At 39.2% G+C, this 23288-nt stretch overlaps 1 protein-coding gene across 6 annotated transcripts in view; it reads left to right on the top strand.

Annotated features, from left to right (window-relative positions):
• Window positions 1-23288, top strand: part of LOC124777869 (delta(3,5)-Delta(2,4)-dienoyl-CoA isomerase, mitochondrial) — a 64126-nt gene that overhangs the window by 10030 nt on the left and 30808 nt on the right. For all 6 annotated transcript variants that reach the window (XM_047253409.1, XM_047253405.1, XM_047253408.1 and 3 more), the window contains exons 3-4: window positions 1832-1920; window positions 14240-14367. In XM_047253409.1, the coding sequence (XP_047109365.1) occupies window positions 1832-1920; window positions 14240-14367 (217 nt within the window). The remainder of the gene's footprint in view (window positions 1-1831; window positions 1921-14239; window positions 14368-23288) is intronic.

The raw sequence follows: 23288 nt of genomic DNA, 5'->3' as shown, positions 1-23288 counted from the left end.
CACACACACACACACACACACACACACACACACACACACACACACACACCTCCATGGGGCTCTGTTTCCCCAAAACACTTATAGGCTGCTTGCCGAATGTGACGTCACTCTTAATTTTCTACTTACATTCGAAATGTATAGGGAACAATCCAAGAAGGGTTTTTCATCTATTTCCATCCATACACAAAGAGAATATTATGCCACATGTTGCACATTATTATTTATAGTGTACATATTACTTTGAATTAACTATGATATTTTTACATGGAATGTGCTCGTTATTACCTACAATTTATATTCTACTGTGGCTTAAAATCGAGAAATTATTCATGTAATATCACTGTTTGATTCAGTTAAGGAGCATGTTTAACTCATTCTTATTAAGTGTTGCCTAATGTGTTTCTCCTGCCATGAATTGTATCTCACAAGTGAAGTCTATGATTTTAGATATTTCATTCTTGCTGGTCCTCTGGGATGATACATTGGTTTCTTGGTTGTTTCCAAGTATCATAAATGCTCTTCTTCCTATCCTGAGAAAGCCTTGCTGCCATTTAACTTGTACTGGCTGTAGTGTCTGGAATCTTCTTGTGGCAGGATTTTGTCTTGTCAAATACACTTTCAATTCATGATGTAATACCTTTTCAGATAATCTGTTTAACACATCATATAATCCACTGCCCCTAACGATATTATAAATGCCGTTTAAAACTTTATATAAATGCTATTATTTTTCAATATCTCTCTCTCTCTCTCTCTCTCTCTCTCTCTCTCTCTCTCTCTCTCTCTCTCTCTCTCTCTCTCTCTCTCTCTCTCTCTACCTGTGACCTGAGATATTTCTATGTAATTCACATTTTATGATGATGACATGATCGTGAACCCATGTAAGCACACAGAATTTGTATGTGTATCTCTGCCTGTTAATGTGTAGCTTGACTCGTTCCGATAACTTGACTCGTTCCACATGCCTGTAAGTGAATGACTGACTATGCTTGGAATCAGGCTTGGACCTCTCTTTCACACTGAAAAGTCTCTCGACTCAGCCATCCAGAAAAGTCTTATAGGCTGTGTAAAAGTATCAATCTGCCAGTATCTTCCCCCTGTTCTGGCAAATTCCAAGAAATGTAGTGTTCTCAGAAGAGCTGTGTACTCTGAAGTTTCCTATTCTGCCAATCTGGCTGTAAGACATGGCTGGATGGCCAAGTATAGAAAGTTTCCCTGGAAGGCAGAACTTCAGAGTCGTGGTCCACTTAGAGTGGGCACAATGTGAAAATAATTTCAGGAAACATTCTATTACATACAACCACAAACTAATGTACGAAAAAGCTCTGACAATCAAAGTACATAATTGTGGTTGCCACATTTGTGTTTTTTGCTTTCTAAAATTTAACCAAAATGCAGCAAGTTATGTACTTAAGTCAAATCAAGCCATTCAGTTATTGAATACTGTTGATAATTATAACGTCTCAATCAAAGAAAGAAGTAGTCTATTAAAATCACTACACAGCATTATACTGATTCCAGCATTAAGGACCATATTAGGCATACAGAATGGTGATGAGTCAAGGAAGACACGAAGACACCAGAGAGAGAGAGAGAGAGAGAGAGAGAGAGAGAGAGAGAGTGAGTTATAAGTTTGGGAAAAAAAGTTTCTGTAATTTATATCATTTATAGATACTGTGCTATTTCCAGATTCTGTTAGCTATCAGTACTACCTTAATATTTTTTGCAATGGGTTAGTAGTTAATACTCACTGTTAACATATTTAAATACACATAATCTACACTTTTGGTTGAGAGTATTTATTACTCAAGCTTTTAAAATTAAATTTCAGTAACCTTGGAGAATGTTTCAATGATCTGGGACAAAATGCAGATTGCAGAGCTATTGTTCTGTCAGGTGCAGGGAAGCTGTTCACTGCAGGTACTGAAATTTTTTAATACCGTGGAATTACAGTATTTGTGTACTGTGTGGCCACAGTTCAAAATTAGAGTTTTTTGTGTTAATTCTTAATGGAATCAAGTAATGAACAATTTGTATCTTCACAGTAACTCTAGCATATAGGGTTACTATTCATATGATAGCCAACTAGAAACTTTCTCATGATGTTAATCAAGAATGTTTGAAACACTAGTTTTATTTATTATTATCTTATAATGCAATGCCAGTCTCAATAATATAGTAGTTAAGTAAAAGTTCATAGTCCTTGCTGTAGTGGCGTTATTTGCCAAGTTTGAGAGTTTATTGAAAGATTGTGTTGATTAAAAATGCTTTAGTATTCTATCTCTGAACATAAAAAAAGACAATCATGAAAAAACCGACAACTATTTGTTGGGTCCACAGAGATATATCAACTGTTGCATGTAATTATGGAGTGTTCCATATTTCAGCGAATGAAATGTCTTCTTTTTTAATGGTTCATGAGAATGGTAGAAACTTATATTAAAAGCTCTAAATTTCGATGTGGGCTACAGATACAAGAAGGGAAGCCAAAACTTGTATTAGCATGCAATTTCTCACTCACCTTCAATACGACAGCTGTATTTCATATAATCAGCCATATGTCTCATAGACTGAGCGGTCCTATAAGGAACGATACTGTGGAGACATGGCTTAGCCACAGACTCCTCCCCTCCCCCCCCCCCCCCCCTTCCAAAAAAAAAAATCCCCCGAAACAACCTTTAACAATACAAATGAAACCAGATGTAGATATATTTTTAACAGCTGTTTGCTAGTAAAGACCTTGCCCAGCTTACCAGATTTTTAGTTGGCGGAGAATATTGAATAGTTCGTGCACATTTAAAACTGCTGCTACAACCAAGGTAATCCAGCTGTTAAATCACTGGACTCACTTTCAGAAGTTTAAATCCCTTCCTAACCGTATGGGTTTAGGTTTTCTGCAGTTCTCGTAAATTGTTGAAGGCTGGAGGTGGAATGGCCCATTCAAAATGAATGTAGCCAATTTAATTCAAAACCTAGATTGTGCAGATCATTGATAACATTATGGTTGATGGTATCATGTTTCTCCTCCTCCTCCTCCTCCCTCTTCATCTGTCATCATTGCTATCTTCAGAAATGCCACATCGTTCTTCAAAGAAAGGGAAACACTGAAGAATGAAAAGCAAGGCAAAAATAGAGTCTGATATCAATTTCACATCTTTTGAGGGCTCAACGATGATGATTCTACCAGCTTGATAACAACAGGATGAACAGTCAAAAAATCCCGTGTGTTATTACCACTTTGCGGACTAAGGGTACGAGATGAGACCAAGCCACAGTATTAACTGGCTCCCACATTTTAATGAAAAATGAGAGCCATGTGGTTAATTTAAAGTTCTTAAGATGAACCACTTACTCACTTTCTCTGACACCCTTAGGAGACAACCTTAATCTAGGTAAAATGACAATATAAGACCAGTGCAGAACTTTGCAGGTGTGTTTGTTTCCCATCTATGGCAAACTGCTCAGCAAATCCATGCCTAATGCTTGATTAGATCTAGCATGATAGATTAATGTAATTTGTCATTCTTAACCTTTTCTTCTTGACTATGATGGTTCATCTCGTACTCCTGATTCACCTGTACTTCCATTGCAGTTATAAACTGGTACACCACATCTTAAATCTTTACCAAATAACTTTGAGATTTCAGAAGTATTGATAATGTTTGTATTCTCTTCATGAAACATACATAAACTTGCCATGCAACCACTTTCTTGATTCTGGATATCATATCTGAACTTGGAATCATAATCAGCAAGAATGTCAAAGATTAATTACAAATCTAATTTTTTTACAAGTTTCAACTGTTTCTCTCTATGCTTCGGAATGCAATGAATCTCCAAGGCAGATTGGCAATCCATGATATAATTATTTCCATGTTTGAGCAGGTATTTCCTTTTGTGAAGTCACTGTAATTGCTGTCACATGTTGAAAAATCACATTGTCTTTTGATAGAGCTCAGCACATTAAATAATAATAATAATCCCCACACAATATTTGCACTTCTATGTATGAGATCTTATTGTATAATTCTCAAGTGTATCATTCATCAGTAATTAGATGTAAAGATACACATTACTCCTCTGGAGTGATACATATCTGCATCTACATCGATACTTCACAAGCCACCGTAAGGTGTGTGGTACCCTGTACCTCTACTTGTCATTTCCCCTCCTGTTCCACTCACAGAGTGAGGGAAAAATGACTGTCTGTACGCCTCCGTATGAGCCCTAATTTCTAGTATCTTATCTTCATGGTCCTTAAGCATGTTTGCTGGCAGGTGCACAATTGTTTGGCAGTCATCTTCATATGCCGGTTCTCTAAATTTTCTCAATAGTGATTCCTGAAAAGAATGCCACCTTCCCTCTAGGGATTCCCATTTGAGTTCCAGAAGCATCTCCGTAACACTTAAGTTTCTTTTAACCTTCCGGTAACAAATCTAGCAGCATTCCTTTGAGATGCTTTGATATTGTATGTTTGTACAGTTCTCGTGTGTGAATGATTTTTTGAACGTGAAATTTAAAACTTCGGCTTTCATTTTGTTATCTTCAACTGCCATACCAGAATGGTCAACAAGAGACTATATGGAAGCCTTAGACCCACTTAGTGATTTTACATACAACCAGAATTTTCTCGGGTACTCTGCCAGATCTTTTGCTAAGGTGTGACGGTGGCAGTTATTGCATGCTTCAGGCATAGATATTTTCACAGACTCGTGAATCTCTACTAACCTTCGCTTGTCATTTGTGCATCCCCTTTTGAACCTAGAGTGCAACAGCCTCTGCTTCCTCAGCATCTTACATGTTTTGTTATTAAACCATGGTGGGTATTTTCCATCCTTTATGCACATATTAGGCACTTAGCTCTCCAGACATCGATTTAATATCTGCTTAAACTTTGCCCGTAATTCCTCTACATCCATCTTACTTGTACTAAGTGACGCCAATTCACTGTCTCAATAAGATGCCAATGACTGCTTATCTGCTCTATCTAGCAAAACCACTCTCCTAGCCTTCTTGACTGGTTTATTAACTTTCGTAATCGTAGTTGCTATAACAACATCCTGATGGCTCATCCCTAGTTCTGTACTGACATTATCGATAAGATCTGGCCTATTTGTAGCTGCAAGGTCTAAGATATTTCCACTGCATGTGGGCTGTTGAGCTAGCTGCTCAAGACAATTTTCAGAAAACGTGTTCGAAGTATTTCGTATGACTGTATGTCTGTACTCCCTGCAATGAATCCATGGACATCCCAATCCAACTCGGCAGGTTAAAGTTGCCTCCAAGTAGTATTGCATGGTCTGACTATTTATGCACTATTGACCTTAGACTTTCTTTGAATAACTCTAGAACTGCCACAGCAGAGTTGTGTGGCCAGTAAAAACATCCAACAATTAACTTTGTTTCACCTATACCTGTTACACATGACCACACTCAACTTCAACCTCAATAGAGATAATATTTTTGTCAACAGCAATGCAAGCTCCACCTCCTGTGGCCTCTAATCTGTGTTTCTGATAAATGTTCCACGACTCGTTAAATATTCCCGAGCTTTCTACTTCGGGTTTCAGTCAGCTCTCAGTCCCAAGAATAATTTGAGTGTGAGAACTTTCCTATAGGACAGTAAATTCAGGAACTTTATTACAAATACTTTGACAGTTTACTGATAAAATTGTGACAGTCAAAGTGTCTTTATTCTGAATGCTGTTTGACTTCCCTTGCTGTTAATTGACTGGCGAGTGTTCATCATAGTACCTCAAACTACCGCCTGGCCTATAAAAACCCTCATATGCATTCCACAAGTACTCTGCTACCTAAGTAGCTGCTTCCTTTGTGTAGTGCACCTCTGACCTATCAAGGGGAGTCCTGCAAATCCCCACATGGTAGCGCAGGTCCAGGAATCCACAACAAAGACCATCACAGAGTCGACGAAGCCTTTGGTTGAGACCCTCCACTTGGCTCCAAACCAAAGGACCCCAGTCAACTCTAGAAATGATGCTGCAAATTGCAAGCTCCACTTGCACCCCGTGGGCAAGGGCAGCACTTTTCACCACCTCTGCCAGTCGCCTGTATCAATTGAGGATTGCCTCAGAACCCAGGCGACAGTTGTCATCGGTACCAATGTGAGCCACAACTTGCAGAAGACTGCACCCTGCATGCTTGATAGCCACCGACAAGGCTGCTTCCACATCTTGGATGAGGCCCCCTGGCAGACACACAGAGTGCACCACATTGGCTTTTTTGCCAACCCTGAACACTAAAGTGCGCGTCATATATCTTGGCGGCCGAGTTTAGGTTCGTTCTGCGCATCTGACGTCACAAAACACAGTCAGCCAATGAACAGAGAACGACGTTGCCAGATCTCGACAGCAGTGCAGAGCACGGACGAGTGTGTTCAGTTTTGGAAACGTTCAGTCATAAATAAAGTAATATAACAAAAGCAATGTCTTGATAGCAGACTTTCTTTTACAGAAAGTTTGGAAAAAGCATTCTTTATACCAATTGCTTCATATTCTATTAGTTAATTAAACCAAACAAGCAATAAGACTCCTAATTCAGGCTATAGCAAGGAAAGGTGTTTGTTTCAATCTCACGAACTGCTTTTTCGCAATAAAGAACAGCGGTAATTGTTTATTTCCTATTGTACTTCGACGGAGCGTGAGTAATTCATAGCCATACCAACAGTGTTTATAAGTAGCTGCGTGAGGTGTTAGAGTCGTTATGGAGTTACACTGATCAATGAGCTGAGGTAGCGGAACGGTTAAGGTGTTGGGCTGCCAAGTGAAAGGTAATGAGTTCAAACCTTGTGGGGTGCTTAAAATTTTCTTTATTTAAAAACAATATTGGAGTACCTTACTTCACGAATTTTATTCGTTTGAATGAAATTTCTAGTGCTTTGCCTCTTCATTAATTTTTTCGCTGCTGCAGACACGTGCTCCCTGCATTCCGCGCTGTGCGCGATTTTGTCATCACTGCACTTCTCACCTGTGCAGACATATGGTGTTCCCACTGCTTTGACACACTTATCATTCGATTTCACAAAAACTATTTGGCCAAAAAATTTGATTTTTACACGTCTTCTTGCCTGATACCTTCCCCCCATAAATGACTTAATTTTGTTATGACGTGCAGCATTAAATGTAGTAAACCATTGCATGAAATTTTGAAGAGTTTGCAGAGGTAAAAGTCCATAGCGTATACTTTCCGTATGGTCGATTTTAGTTGCCACAATGTTGAGAATGAAATGTGGACAAGATACCTAAATTTCATATAATATTCACTGTATAACAATATCTCATTTAATTTAAGTACCACATAGGTGTCGTATGTAATATTGAGAAATATTCCGTCTTTCGCGACTGTAATAAAAGTTTTATATACACACGGCGCGTTTGGCTTTATTTTAAAGCACTTCCATCGGTGAAAGGTATGGCACATACACAATGGTATTCATGTTCTATTTCTTGTTTTTGTTCCACAGTCGCAGTTTTACCAATGGTATTGGAATATATCCCTCTTCTGCAACTGTAATAAGCGACTTATTTAGACCAAACGCGTTTCTCTCTTTTGAAGCATCATAAGAGGACTGTATTTTGTGTCCTCCATTGCCAAGTCACCTTTCGTAGTTTTGTGCTGCGGTAGCACAATATTCAACGTTTGTGTTGGCTCATCAGTGTTTTAGCAAATAAATGCTGTTTGTGTGTGCCACACACAAAATTATATTTGACATAGCTCTGAGCGCTTCACTGACAGACGGTATATTCAAGTCCTAATATTTTTGTAAGTCCACAGTTTTGATTAATATATTTTGTCTACTTCCTTTTGATTGATTGAAGTGCTTTAAAATAAAGCCAAACGTGCCCAGTGTAAGTAAAACTTTTGTTACAGTCGCGAAAGGTGGAATATTTCTCAATATTACATACGACACTTATGTGGTACTTAAATTAAATGAAATATATAGGTATCTTGTCCACATTTCATTCTCAACATTGTGGCAACTAAAATCGACCATACGGAAAGTATACTCTATGGACTTTTACCTCTGCAAACTCTTCAGTATTTCGTGCAAAGGTTTACTATATTTAATGCTGCATAATAACTGCGTTGAACATCGAAACAAAATTAAGTCATTTATGGGGGGAAGGTATCAGTCAAGAAGATAGGTAAACATCTAATTTTTGAGCCAAATAGTTTTTGTGGAATCGAATGATAAAAGAGTGTCAAAGCAGTCGGAACACAATGTGTCTGCACAGGCGAGCAGTGCAGTGACAAAATCGCGGACAGCGCGGAATGCAGGGAGCACGTCTTTGTAGCAGCGAAAGGGTTAATGCGGCCGTGGTGGCTTTACTTCATGAACTGCGAGCTCCCCCCTACTTGTAAGCTTGCGAACTATGCTATACTATGGCGCTGCTTCTATTGGCGCGTGCATCGTGTGCAACTGGCAACGCAGCAATCTCCAGCGTCTAGGCGGGCATGCGCGAGCCGCCAAGATAAAAGAATTGAACTATAGCTCCATATTGCGCCTAACATTGCAGCACCCAATAATCAATACACCCCTCCCCCCATGTGCCTGCTTGGACCCTGCTGAAGGAGTGGTCAGGCGGCCAGTCCACACTGGCCCTCTGCCTCGAGCAACGCGAACGCATTACCACCCACCACTCACCCTGCTGTGAGGGTGGATCCACCGTGTCGTGTGCACTAGGAGGTGCCTCAGAAGCTGAGCTCATGAGAAAACTAGTGACACCTGAGGTGTCCCATCTGATGTGCGAGATTCTCTGCCACTGCTACACCCTGAGGCAGTAGCCTGATGGTGACTGACCATAGCCAACAGCACGTTCAGCTGTTCGCGAACTGTGGCCAACTCCTCCTGCGTCTGCACACAGCATCCACACATCCTAGCAAGACTAACTGAAGAAGTGAACTATAAAAGCAGACAATCCTAGATATGAGACTCGCTACCCTCCTGTTGTATCACCAATAGGCAATGATGCGTTAAAGAACTTTGTAGCTGGCTGTTCTGTGAGCAACTATTGTGCTAAAGACTGAATGAATTGACACTTACAAAAACGCAAGATTAACCCTCTTAAACAGAGACACAGGCACGAAAGTTATTAAATATACTACGTGGAAAACACAGAAGAGGATAAACACTTAACTTGCCACTCTTTAGACGTGTTTGTATCACAGTCAAGACCTGTAGCTTGACTGACTGTCTTACTAAATGAATGGATGGTTGCTTTCAAAACAAAACAAATGAGAAACTAATGCGCTTCAGACTGAATGAATGTACACTTACAAAAATGCAAGATTGACACTCTTAAACAGAGACACACACACGAAATTTAATAAATTTACTATGTGGAAAACACAGAAAAGGATAAACCACTTAACTTGCCACTCTGTAGACGTACTCGTATCGCAGCCAAGAGCTGGAGACTTTTATGTCGTACTGAGAGCGTATCCTGATGACCACAACTACAGGTACATCACAAGCAGTGATAGGTTTGCTCACATATTTCCATCAGCAAGCAATGTCAAGTGTTTTAGGCTCTCTATGGAGCTGTAGATGCAAGGAGATTAAACATCATCTCGAACAATGCAGACACACATAAAAATGTGTTGTTCTAATGGAAACTGGAATTATACAAATAAAAACTGTTGTTACAGACAGTATGAAAATGCAATAATGATTCCTACATTAAAGCCTAAAAAGGAGTGTACCAAACCACGTAGTTACTGCAGTGTTACTCTCATTCCATTTAGAGGAGGTACTTGTGCATCAAAGGAAAACTGTGACCATGAATTTGGTGAACAAAATTCTTCTGAGCTGCTTAGAATAGGTTACCGTTAGTAACAAGTTTTCCTATCACACAAATAATCAACTTTTGTGCCCCTGTAAAAATCTTGCAACATAACTTGGACATAAACTGATCAGCACCTGCTAACTAGTGTGTTGCTGCACATTTGGAATGAAATACTGCAGTGTTTGTGTGGGCTTGGATTTGACAAGTCCTTGCTAGGTTTCTGGAGGTAAGTTGCACTAGATACCTACACCCAGGTCACACATTTCCCATAAATTGTGGACTTCTGGTTTGTGGACATGGAGCTCACACCTGATGTGTTCCATTGGGTTCAGGTCTGGTGAATTCAGTGGAAGCAGCAATATGAATTCACTATTGTGCTTCTCAGACTACTGTAGCATGAATCTAGCCTTGTGACAGAGAGAGTTATGCTGCTGGAAGATTCCATCACCATTGTGGAAAACTTCAAGCATGGAAGGATGAATGTGGCCCACAATAATGTTCGTGTAGCCCCATATCTGTCACAGTACCTTCAATTAGTACCGCACGTCCATGAAAACTTAGGTCTATGTCCCCCATGACATAATACAACTCCACCAGCATCCATGGCACGTTGTGTGTTTTGAGTAGGTGTTCTCCTGCAACATGGTGTGTGTGGACATGGATATTTGGGATGGGGAATCTAGAAATGTGCTTCATCTCACCAGGAGACATGTTTCTATTGATCCAAAGTCCAACCTCAATAATCCTCTGCCCACTGCAGTCATAATTGACAGTGTTGTTGAGTTAACATGGAAACACTTAAGGGTTGTCTGCTGCAGAGCACTACACTCAACAATATGTTCTGAATAGAGTGCTCTGAAACACTTGGGCCTGCTCAGCATTATACTCTGTCATCAATACGCCACAGATTGCCATATATCCTCGTTTACAGAGCAGGAAAGCCCTTGCGCCCGTGTTCTTGGAAGAAGTGTGGAAGTCCAAAAGCTTGTTGCCTAGTCAGTTTAACTGTCCTTCAACCACTTTCCATAAAAGTTCACGACAGTAGCACATGAACAGATAATCAACTTCACTGTTTCAAATTTGTTCATTCCCAGATATCAGGCCTTAACAATCTGCTCTTGTCAGTCTCTGATGTCAGTGGATTTTCCCATTTGCGGTCCTTATCATTGCTACTATGATTCCCCATGCTTCTCTGCTCTGCTTACATATGTTCCTTACCACATCACGTGCCTGCAACGCCTGCAGGTAGTTCAATCTTGTGGTGGGTAGTGATTGTAATGTTTTGGCTCATCAGAGTGCGAGCTTGAATCTAAGGCAAGTAGCAATTTTGATTGTAGTGAGCGTCTGGGAAAGGGAGCCGCATGGGGTTGGATGATTTAAGGAAAAGATGGGGGAGTGAAGAGTAGAAAAGAACATATAGGTGCATGTGTGCGAGGTTTCTATGAAATTTTCTGCTGTTCATGTAACCTAATAACCATAAAATGCCAACTGTATTTGTTTTGAAAAGACAAGGAGAATAGACAGAAAACGCCTATATTTGTTAGCATCTGAAAAAAAAAAAATTACAAATGTGTGAAATTGTTTCTGTTCAGTTTTTAACCCACTGTCATTCGTAATGGCAGACAATATTTTAATATTATTGTGTACATGATATCTGGGTCTAATCTTTGGCACCATCTTTTGCAATCTCATGCAGCATCTATTTAGAATGCTGAATTGGCTGCACAGACAATTTTTCCTGTCTGTATTGGAGCCAGTCTAGTGGGCGACCGCCAGATTGGTCTCCCACCACTGATCGGGTCATTTTCAGCCTGGAATCTCATTGACTGGCGTAAATTGTCTTTAGTGATGAGCCCTGATGACCAGCAAAGATGTGTCTGGAGATTCCGTGGACTGTGGTGGGATACCAACCTGTCACCCACACATCATATGGCCCAACAGCCAGGAGTGATAGTGTGAACATCATTTCATTTCATAGCAGTCAGACTCCTTTGGTTGTCATCCACAGCACCCTCATAGCACAGTAGTATGTTGATGATATTCTGTTCCCTGTTTTGTTGCACTTCATGGAAAGCCATCTTGGGCTCACATTTCAGCAAGAAAATGCCTGCTCACACGTCATGGGAGTTTCTATTGGTTGTCTTCATACTTGCCAAACCCTGCCTTGGCCAGCAAGGTTGCTATATCTCTCCCCAGTTGATAATGTTTGGAGCATTATGGGCAGGACCCTCCAACCACTTCAGAAGTTTTTACAATCTAACACACCAGTTGGACAGAATTTGGCACAATATCCATTAGGAGGACATCCAACACCACCTATCAATCAATGTCAAGCTGAATAATTGATTGCATAAGGGCCGGACGTGGATCAAGTGTAATTGACTTGTGCTCAATTTTTGAAGCTCTTTCACTTGCAAAAATCATCCAACTTTTCTGAAACTGTAATCATTTCTCTGTCTGTACATGTACGTAACATGTACCAATTTCTGTCCCATTCAGATAATCCTCCGTCATGCATCATATTTGTCTTAGAGTGTATTTAGTGTTGCTATATAGTACTTTTCTTGACTTTCCATAGTAAGAACTGCTCTCTTAAACTGTGGGTATTGAAGGTTTGCTACTGCATGGATCGTGTCGCATGTAAATTTTTTTGTACATTTCATATCTGACTCTCCTTTAGCACTACCTCTATGTTGATGAAATTACAATAAAAATACTCGTAAACTTCTGACAAAACAGTATTGTTTGTTTCTGCTCGTATTTACAGTGCCAGTAACTGCGAAGCCCCTTCTGGTATATGCTGTCTCTCATCTTCTGGCACTGCAGTCTTCATGGCCTTGTTGATGTGCGAACTAGAACAATAATTTGTTTCAAGTATATCTTCCCTGTCCTTTAACAACCTGTCAAAAAATATTTCTACATCAGACCATCGCATTCCAGATAGAAGTTTGAGTGTGACAGGGTGACATACCATATTTCTCTTTCCTTTTAGCTTCCAGAATTGCACTGAGAACTTCAAAGATTTAATTATCTTTTACCAGCACAATTAAGATTATGAAGTACTTCCAGGGCAATAACGTTTTTCTTCAATAGATTGATGGTGTGCATGTTGCACAGCCTATGCTGGCAATGTGTAGATATAGTTAGCATGAAATGTTACTCACAGCCAACATATTTTGAGCATTTCTTGTTATAACAGCAGCAAACTTTCTATTGCCTACCTCATTGATAACATCATTGGTATATCTTGACAATATTGGGCAAGTGCATGGTGTGTTGGTGCCTCATAATAAGGTCGTATCTTCTTGAAGGAATCTTGCCAGTGTGTAGTTTTTAACATTAAAAGAGGTACACCTGTCACATACACTGCTTTAGCACATCTTTAGCAACTTATTCATCTGTAACAGCTATAGACTGAATGGCAACAGTACAACAGTCAGCTTTAAACATCTCTACAGACTGACATACTTGCTGATGCAGAAGGCATAGTCTCAACACTATTCCTTCCAGCTTCTATTTCCAACTGCTTCTTTTTCTTTCATGTTGTAGGTTGTGACAATACCAGACATGTATTAAGTTATGCATCTACCTGACATTCATTGAGATGCTGACAGTTGCAATGCCAGTGCATAATGTTATAGCTTTGTTACAATATTTACATATGGCTTCCATTTGTCCATCCACATTTCCGTATATTGTCTGGCTGCAGAAGACTCAGTAACTATGATGGTCACAGACACTTTGATAGATTTATCACAAGAGAACAAGCACATCATTGGATCAAATGTTTATGTCCAGCACAATCTAGCTTCTGCATCTCCTCTACTGAACATTTTCATGTCTAGGGGTGTTTCTCTACCACCCAGGACACATTGGTTCAGTGGTTTGCAGCAGTTTAAGGAATGAAATTAACTTGTCATAAAACCATGTCTACTTCAATTAAACTGCTTAATGTATTAAAAAAGATGCTGTGACTTACCAAACAGGAAAGCGCTGGTAGATAGACACAATGAAACACACACACACACACACACACACACACACACACACACACACACAAGTATCAAGCTTTCGCAACCCATGGTTGCTTCATCAGGAAAGAGAGAAGGAGAGGGAAAAACGAAAGAATGTGGGTTTTAAGGGAGAGGGTAAGGAGGTATTCCAATCCCTGGAGCGGAAAGTGGTAGATCAGCCAAAGACATTCTTTGCTGCTTTAAGAGATAAGAAAAGATTGAGATGATGATGTAACAAGGTGGGTAGAGGACATTTGTAGACACGTAAGAGCAACATGGATGCATATGACTGAAGACAGGAATGAAATAAAATATCTACAGGCTTTATTCAGCAGTATATGTGAAATATCTGATGATTATTACAATCAAATTTGAAATGAAGATCTGCTTTGCTACTGCTTCTCTTGTTAAAATTTGTTTCAGGTATTGACCTAAATTCTATGGTCAAAATTGGTGCTTCAATATCAGAACAAGATGATGTCGCACGTCGCTGTAAAATTCTGTCCAATTTTATTAAAAAGTACCAAGATGCCATAACATCACTTGAGAAGGTTGGTATGCTGTTTTTCTTTGCTGCATAGATATCCTATATATCCTATTCCCTACCCTCTCCTCAATTACCATTCCTTTTCTTTCTCTAATTACCTTAACACACCACTGCCCTGTGGTTGGTCTCGGGATGGATGAAGGCTAAGGGAGAAAACCCTGAAAGAAAATCTGGAGTGGGGCCCCAAAGGCGGTTGGAAGGCACACTACGTCCCCTTCTGGCAGCTCCTGCAACCAAAGTGTTACCAGACATATTGGTTTGCCTTTCCTCTGGATATTATCATTCAGGTCGAGAGGGAGACCGTGATGATTGGGCAACTCACGAGTCTTCATATTTATCGCTCAGGCTTGTAGCGTCCTGGAGAGGACACTTCAGCGACGTCCAAGGACTTTGGCACAACACGGGAAGAGGCAGTTAACGGTTATAAGCTCTGTCTGATTGGCGTAAGACTAGAGTGCCAGGGGCCACTTCCGACGGTGGGAGAGATCATTGCATCTCACTGGACAGCTACCGCCCGCCTCAAGCTTGGCAGCCCCCAGCCAATAAGGTGCTGTCCCGTCACTATCCGCCTGCTTCATGGGGTGTGTGGAGCTTAGAAGTAATCTTTGACAAGCGGGTTGATATAGTGCACCTACCAACAACAAAAATGAAATAATAAAGAAATCACTATTTCGTATTGCCACCTGGAATGTTAGAACCATGTGTTCAAGGTACATTGACAATGCCCAAGAGGTTGATTTCATCCGTAAGACTGCCATAATTGACAGAGAGCTCCATCATTTGAATGTTGACATCGCGGGACTGCAGGAGACGCAGCTTCCAGATGCGAGCTTTGTCAGGGAAGATAATTACACATTCTTCTGGCAGGGGAAGTCTCAAGACGAGCCAAGACTTCATGGTGTAGGATTTGCTGTTAAAAACACCCTCCTGAACTATACTGTGCCACCATCCGGTGGAACAGAGCGAATTATTGCTTTGAAAATATGCTCCTCAAGTGACGCTGTCAACATCCTAAATGTGTACACTCCCACCTTATCATCCAGCATGGAAGAGAAGGATCTGTTTTATGATTTACTTAGCGATGGAATAGCCAAGGTACCTAGCACCAAGACACTGTATATTCTAGGGGACTTTAATTCTAGAGTTGGATCAGATAATGACATATGGCCGAATTGCCTGGGACATCATGGGGTGGGAAAAATGAATGAAAATGGCCAGAGACTGCTTGAAGTTTGCTGCTTTTATGGACTCTGTATTACAAACACACATTTCCAGCTTAAGGATCAGCACATGGTGTCTTGGAGACACCCGCACTCTCATCACTGGCATCAACTTGACTTAGTCATAGCTAGGCGTACTGGTCTCAAAAATGTGCTATTGACACGAAGTTATCGTAGTGCTGATTGCAACACTGACTACGCCCTGGTGGAGTGCACATTGAGGCTCACTTCTAAGAAATGTCACTACGCTAAACTGAGAGGTCATCCCCATATCAACACAGATCATGTTCATGACACACAAAGAAAGCAGGATTTTGCCAATAATTTTGAAAGTGCTTTCCCAAGAAATGTGCAAGCAGAAAGGAATGTTGATAAGAAATGGGCAAAACTCTCAGGTGCAATCTACAACTCAGCAGTATTGGCCTATGGAATAAAAGGAAAAAGAAATAAGGACTGGTATGAGCAAAATTTGGAAGAAATGGAACCAGTCACTGAGGCTAAACGGAAAGCCCTGCTCGCTTACAAAAGAAACCCAAATGAAAGAACTCGAGATGACCTACAAAAAGCAAAGAACAGGGCACAGCAAACATCCAGGAGATGCACAAATAACTACTGGCTGAATTTATGTGCAGGTATACAGAAAGTGGCAGATTCTGGGGATGCTAAGGCAATGTATGATGGTATTAAGAAAGCAATTGGACCAACTGTCAGAAAAGCAGCTCCTCTGAAGTCCAAGACGGGTGAAGTCATTACTGATGAAGGCAAACAAATAAAACGCTGGGTTGAACACTACCTCGAGTTGTATGCAGCCGAGAATGAAGTTGGCAAGGATGCATGTGATGCCATCAAACAAATGCCAGTTATGGAAGAACTAGATGCAATGCCTACTATGGAAGAACTTAGTAGAGAAATAGATTCTCTTGCTAACGGAAAGGCCCCAGGTGAAGATGGGATCCCTGCAGATGTTATTTAGTACAACAAGTCTGTTCTTCTCAAACATTTATATTCACTTATCACAATCAGCGGGGAAGAAGGTTATGTCCCGATGAGTATGCGGAATTCGAGGATAGTTACTCTATATAAACAGAAAGGGAACAGAAGTGACTGTAACAATTACCGAGGCATTTCATTACTAAGTGTAGCCAGGAAAGCTTATGCAAGAGTCATCCTAAAGCGATTACAAATCTTAGCTTCCAGAATCTACCCAGAATCTCAGTGTGGCTTCAGGCCCGGCCGATCAACTGTAGATATGATCTTCTCCTTAAGACAGCTACAAGAGAAATGTCATGAGCAGCTTTCATTGACCTTGTTAAAGCATTTGATTTAGTGAGCAGAAATGGGCTTTTCAAACTGTTGCAGAAGATTGGATGCCCCCCTAAACTACTACAGATAATTGTCTCTCTCCATGAGAAAACACAAGCAACAATCTGCTTCAACGGTAAAACATCAGAAGAATTCCCTGTTAATAGTGGTGTGAAACAGGGATGTGTGTTAGCTCCTACATTATTTGGGATTTTCTTTTTCCTTCTGCTCAGATTTGCCTTTGAAGACTGTGAGGAGGGAGTGTATCTACATATGAGGTCTGATGGAAATCTTTTCAACATTGCTTGCCTCAAGGCCAAGACCAAAGTAAATACAGTTGTTATCCGTGAGTTGTTATATGCGGACGATGCAGCTCTAGTAGCGAACACAGAAGATGAGCTGCAGTATATAATCAACAAATTATCAAATGCCTGTGAAAAATTTGGTCTACTCATCAGCCTTCAAAAGACTAAGATCATGGCACAGAGCACTACCAACCTTCCATCCATCAGCATTGATGGTAATCCTCTCCAGATAGTTGATGACTTTACCTACTTGGGATCCACAATATCTTCTGGCCCTTGACTGGGTCTGTTGGGGAAAATAAGCTGCTCCAGCTTTTCCATCCCTCCCCCACATTTCTCTCTACATTGTGTCCACCTTCTTCTCTCTTCTTATTGTGTTCTTTCACTCCAATGACCCAACTTTAAATTGCTCAAAATTCATCTTTCTTATATACACTGATCAGCTTGGCTTTACAGTCTCTCCCATTTTTCAATTTTTTTATTCACCCACATGCTGCCTCAAGTAAGTTTGTGAGAACTCCTTGTAAGTTTGAGAGTAATTGTGAATATTCTCCCTTTTGAGAGGCAATACAGTTGACTATATTACACTAGGAGTCAGAACAGGAGGAATGTTAACTGCTTTTATAACATTATGTAACCTATGGACATTTGCATGCTAAATCTATACCTGTGACTATCTAATTGGTGTTTTATTTTTAAATTGGGCAAATTTTTATCTCTGACCTTAAAATCAGTTTCTGGAATATGCAAAATTCTATATTGACAAACGTTTGAGTCACACTTTTTGTTGTTATCTTAGTACCTTTAAGAAATTGCTCAGGCCATTGTGCATATTGTGCAGAGCCATCTTTTAATGAAGGAATTTTTCAGTAATGTACTGCAAACATCTTGGTACAAAGTCAGAGTAATATACAGGAAAGGAGGCTAAACTTAACCTGAGGCTGGTTTGGGCATAGGAACAATAAGATTATAAGAGGGTTGGATATGATGCTATGCAGTCTCCTAGGCAACATCTGTTAATGACAAGTGCATTGAAAAGTCATCAAGCTAACACAGAGGACTATCACAATCCCCATACTTGACATCAATGAAATTTTCAATTACTGCTGCAGTGGGGACTGGACAGTCATAATGACGCCATGGAAGGATGAAAATCCATTGCCGTTAGTAATCCTGTCGGGTCATTCCATACCAAGTGGTTCTGGAAAAAAATAACTGCTTGCTTGACCATGCTGAAAAAATTTATATTTGCTGGATGAATTCTCTAATGTTTAGTGGGTTTAAAAACATTTTTAAATTTTTTTATTGTTTATCCTTTAGAAACAGCAGCCATCTTTGTTTCAGGCTGCAAGCAGTTTTTTGCATTCACAAGCATCTGCAGTTTTTTAAATTATTCAATGATGGGTTGCCCCTGACCTTTCAAATAAGAACTGTTTAGTTCAACACTCTTTGGACTAAAAGTTAAAACCATGCTCACCTAGCTGAATGTATTCCTTAATAAATTTGTATTGGCTCAAAGTTATTGGTTGCCCTAAAAAAAAAAAAAATAATAAATAAATAAATAAATAAAAAAATAAAAAATAAAAAAATAAAAAATAAATAAATAAATAAAAAACTTAAGTTTTGAACAGTATTTTTCCAAAGAAGCAGTAATTTATCAGGCTTAATATTTTTTGTGCTATTACACTACATGGCATAATTACTTTGTATACAGCATTGATGGTGAGAAGCATACACTTTAAAAAAAATACAGTATTTTAAAAAACTGATTTTTTGAATTTTTTCAATCTTTGACGTGCTATATATTTGTTAGGGGACCAGATAAAAATCTGAAAATTACACACATCAGTATAAATTACAGCTTTGAGATTCAATCGGAAGATAAAAAAATAAAAAAAATTACAAATATTAGTCAGAAATATGTCTCTTAGTACCTACAATATCCGGAATAATGGAATAAAGTATATCTATTATATAATTTAAACAAATGAAAGAGCACTTGAAATTAAAGCAGTGAATGATTATCTATTGAAGCAATCCTCTGCAGGATGTTTCGAAAGGTTATCAGTTAGCATCTTCAATTCTATGAAGACTCACAGACAAGCCAGTGTAAGTCTGTGTGTTGTCTTTCCCCTTCCACCACTGTCTGTGCACTCACACTCAGTTAACAATGAGCTCTTGAAGTGTGCAGTTTAACAATGGAGTCTTGGTGTTCTATTGGTGTTCATATTAATGAAGCTTTCCATAAGTGTGTGTGTGTGTGTGTGTGTGTGTGTGTGTGTGTGTGTGTGTGTGTGTGTGTTCCTATAGACATTATTTTACCTGAAGATTATAGTGAAGAAAAAAGTGTTGGTTTACTTAAGAGTTGGCTCAGAGGTCAACTCAACTTGCAAGTCCCATAAAATTAAATACGCAAAGAAATTTCCTCACCTTTTTGGCCATTCATGCTTGAACACATTTAAGAAACATAAGAAGCCTATAACTAAAGGTCTGAGAGAAATAATGTTTCATTATGTGATTATTATTCTAAAAATAAAAGCCCTTTTATCAATGTAATACCAGGAAAGTCAATGTGTCCAACATGTTATTCTAAGATATTTGTCATTGACAAAGAAAGGGATGGTGATAGGTTAGATACAGAATTTTGTGACCCATCAGAAACTATTTTAAAAAAAGTGGATTTTGCTTGTGAAATCATAGGTGTATGGCCTGCTGGTAAAATTGGGAAACTAAACGAAGAAAAGACATCTTGCATTGAATGCAGAAATTGAGAAAATGGCAACTACTGTCCAAAAGAATTTGGAAGTCTCATTTCAAAAGAAAAGTTGCAGTAAAGTAGATGGAAGCTGTAAAATTTCTCCAACTGAATATGATGATCTGATAGAAAAGCTGAAAACTAAATGTTATATTTCAAACAAAGAGGATAAAGTTAAGATTATCTGTTTACTACCAAACTCTTGGAGTTGAGCAGAAGTTGGTTATGAATTTAATGTGTCAGAACATTTGGTCAAATTAACAAAGCAGTTAGTAAAAGAGCAGGGAATTTTACCTGCTTTACAAAAGAAAACTGCATCTAATTTCATAGATGAAAACACGATTGAAAAGGTTATTAGGTTTTATGAAGATGACAATGACAGCCACGTGACGCCTGGCAAAAAAAGATTGTTTTTCTAAGGTTCAGAGACAAAAAAGGGTTAATATTGTGTAATTTAAATGACCTATTCACTGAAATCAAAAACAAGAATCCTGATATTAAAATTAGAAGGTTGAAATTTCGCAAGCTGAAACTGAAATAGTGTATTGTTGCAGGGGCATATGGCACCTGTGACATTTGCATTTGTTTGTATCACCAGAATGTAAAGTTGATGATAGATGGGTCCAATCTTGCAGTTGACTATAAAGACCTTTTGGAAGTTTTGGTTTGCAATATTGACAGTTGCAGTTGCATGATCATGGGAAAATGTTAAGACTGTCCAGACAAACAAGCTTTACTTCATGTATTCAAAGAATCGGAAGAAGACGATTTGATGTCTGACAATATAGAATACAAACAGTGGATGACACAAGACAGAATGGGAATGGTGACATTACAAAACCATGAGAAGAGGTTTTTGAAGAGTTGGTAGCTAACCTTGAAAACCTGAAAATGCATCATATTATTGCCAAAGCTCAAGGTAAATTTCTGAAAGACAAAGAGCTAACCCTGGCAGCTGATGAATGCTTAGTTCATGCCAACTTTACTGAAAACTATTCCTTCATTTTTCAAGATGAAGTACAAAGGCACCATTGGGTAAACAAATGGGCCACAGACTGTTCATTTTTGTTTTATTATAAAGATAAACTAGAATGTCACAGTTTTTTGTCATAAGTGACTAATGTGAACACCATGCTACTGCAGTGCACACTTTTCAACTGCAATTCACTGCATAAAACAGCTCCAGTCTTCCATAAACAAACAGATCTACTCAAGTGACGGTGGTGCAAGGAATATATATAGCACTTTTTTTTGCATCATGCCATGGAAAGAATGCTTATGATGGCATCGGAGGTACAACAAAGCGAGCTAATGCAAAACCTAGTCTGTAGTGGACCTATGAGAACCAGATCTTGACACGTCAATAAATGTTTAAATTCTCTAAAGAACAGGTAAATGGATTGCCTATGTTTTTATAAAAATGTGAGGAAATACAAGAACTCTATGTCATTGTCTTGGAGGAAAGATTCAGTGCTTGTCAGAAGGTTAAAGGCACCTGATCTTTTCATTGTTTTATGCTTCAGTCACATAACTTGCTCGAGTATAAGTCCACATCAACATACCATGATACTGACAAGGGAACCTCCCCATCGCACCCCCCTCAGATTTAGTTATAAATTGACACAGTGGATAGGCCTTGAAAAACTGAACACAGATCAATCGAGAAAACAGGAAGAAGTTGTGTGGAACTATGAAAAAGTAAGCAAAATATACAAACTGAGTAGTCTATGTGCAAGATATGCAACATCAAGGACCATGCCAGCTGACGAGCGCCGTGGTCCCGTGGATAGAGTGAGCAGCTGCGGAACGAGAGGTCCTTGGTTCAAGTTTTCCCTCGGGTGAAAATTTTACTTTCTTTATTTTCCCAAAGTTACGATCTGTCCGTTCATTCATTGACGTCTCTGTTCACAGTAATAAGTTTAGTGTCTGTGTTTTGCGACCGCACCGCAAAACCTTGCGATTAGTAGACGAAAGGACGTGCCTCTCCAATACGAACCGAAAACATTTGATCGCAAGGTCATAGGTCAACCGATTCCTCCACAGGAAAACACGTCTGATATATACTATACAGCACTGGTGACGGCATGTGCGTCGCATGAAAGGAATATGTTGTCGACCCACCTCACTTGCACACTTGGCGAATGGGTAAAAAGATTCTTCTACCTTGCCCAATTTAGGTTTTCTTGTGGATGTGATAATCACTCCCAAAAAGTGATGAAAACATAAGAGTTTGTCACATAAACTGCAACAAATGAATGCAACAGTTTCACAGTCGCACAGTTTTCCCTGTGCTCTGTCAAAACATGTTTTTTACGTTTTCAAATGTTTCCGTGTGTAGACCGTCAAATCCTGCATATGTCCAAGCAAATCTGAACATGTCCTGGAATTTTGGAGAGTGAAGTTGATTATGTGTGAGTGTCTGAACTTTGATAATTGTCTGAAAATAAAAAATTAAATTTTTCACTCGTGAGAAGGCTTGAACCAAGGACCTCTCGTTCCGCAGCTGCTCACGCTAACCACGGGACCACAGCACTCATTAGCTCATACCCGCCTTGATGTTGCTTATGTTGCGCATGGACTACTCAGTTTGTATATTTTGCTTATTTTTTTCGTAGTTCCACTCAACTTCTTCCTGTTTTCTCGATTGATCTGTGTTCAGTTTTTCAAGGCCTATCCCTGTGCCAACTTATAACTAAACCTGAGGGGGGTGCGATGGGGAGGTTCCCTTGTGAGCTTCACCATTGTGGAAAACTTGTACCACTGACACTTCCAAATGAGGACATAGTGGCTTGTGTTTATGGCAAACAATGGTGGAATGCTGAAGTTGATAATATTGATTGTCAAAACCAAGATGTACATTTTATATTTTACCAAGGCCCTTGTTTAAAAAAGTTGAAAATGATTGAGTCTGGATGCCTGTCAAAAATGTACTGAAGAAGCTGTCTCCCCTGGAGTTATAGTTACAACTGGGTGAACTTTTAACCTGATGCCCAAACTGAGTGAAGAAATTTCTCTTTTGTTCAGTGAACAACATAGTAAAAACAAATAAGGTGAGAGCAAGATTCCGTAATTAATTATGTAACTGGTACACTTATATTAGTCCAGATATTGCAAATATTAAGAAACTTATTTTGGACTCATATTGGTGATATTTTCATAACTTCCCACTGAATCTCAAAGTTGAAATTTATACAGTAGTTTGATATCATAAAGGTCTATTAAATATGTAATTTTCAGATTTTATCTGGTCCACTAACAAAACATCTATTTTTGAAAACAGAGCATTTTTTAAAGTGTAAATTACTTACCATTGCTACTCAATAAACAGTAACTATACTGTATA

Source organism: Schistocerca piceifrons, chromosome 2 (assembly GCF_021461385.2).
Source record: "Schistocerca piceifrons isolate TAMUIC-IGC-003096 chromosome 2, iqSchPice1.1, whole genome shotgun sequence".
In the NCBI taxonomy this organism is placed as follows: Eukaryota; Metazoa; Arthropoda; class Insecta; order Orthoptera; family Acrididae; genus Schistocerca; species Schistocerca piceifrons.
This window is presented reverse-complemented; position numbering and strand designations above follow the sequence as displayed.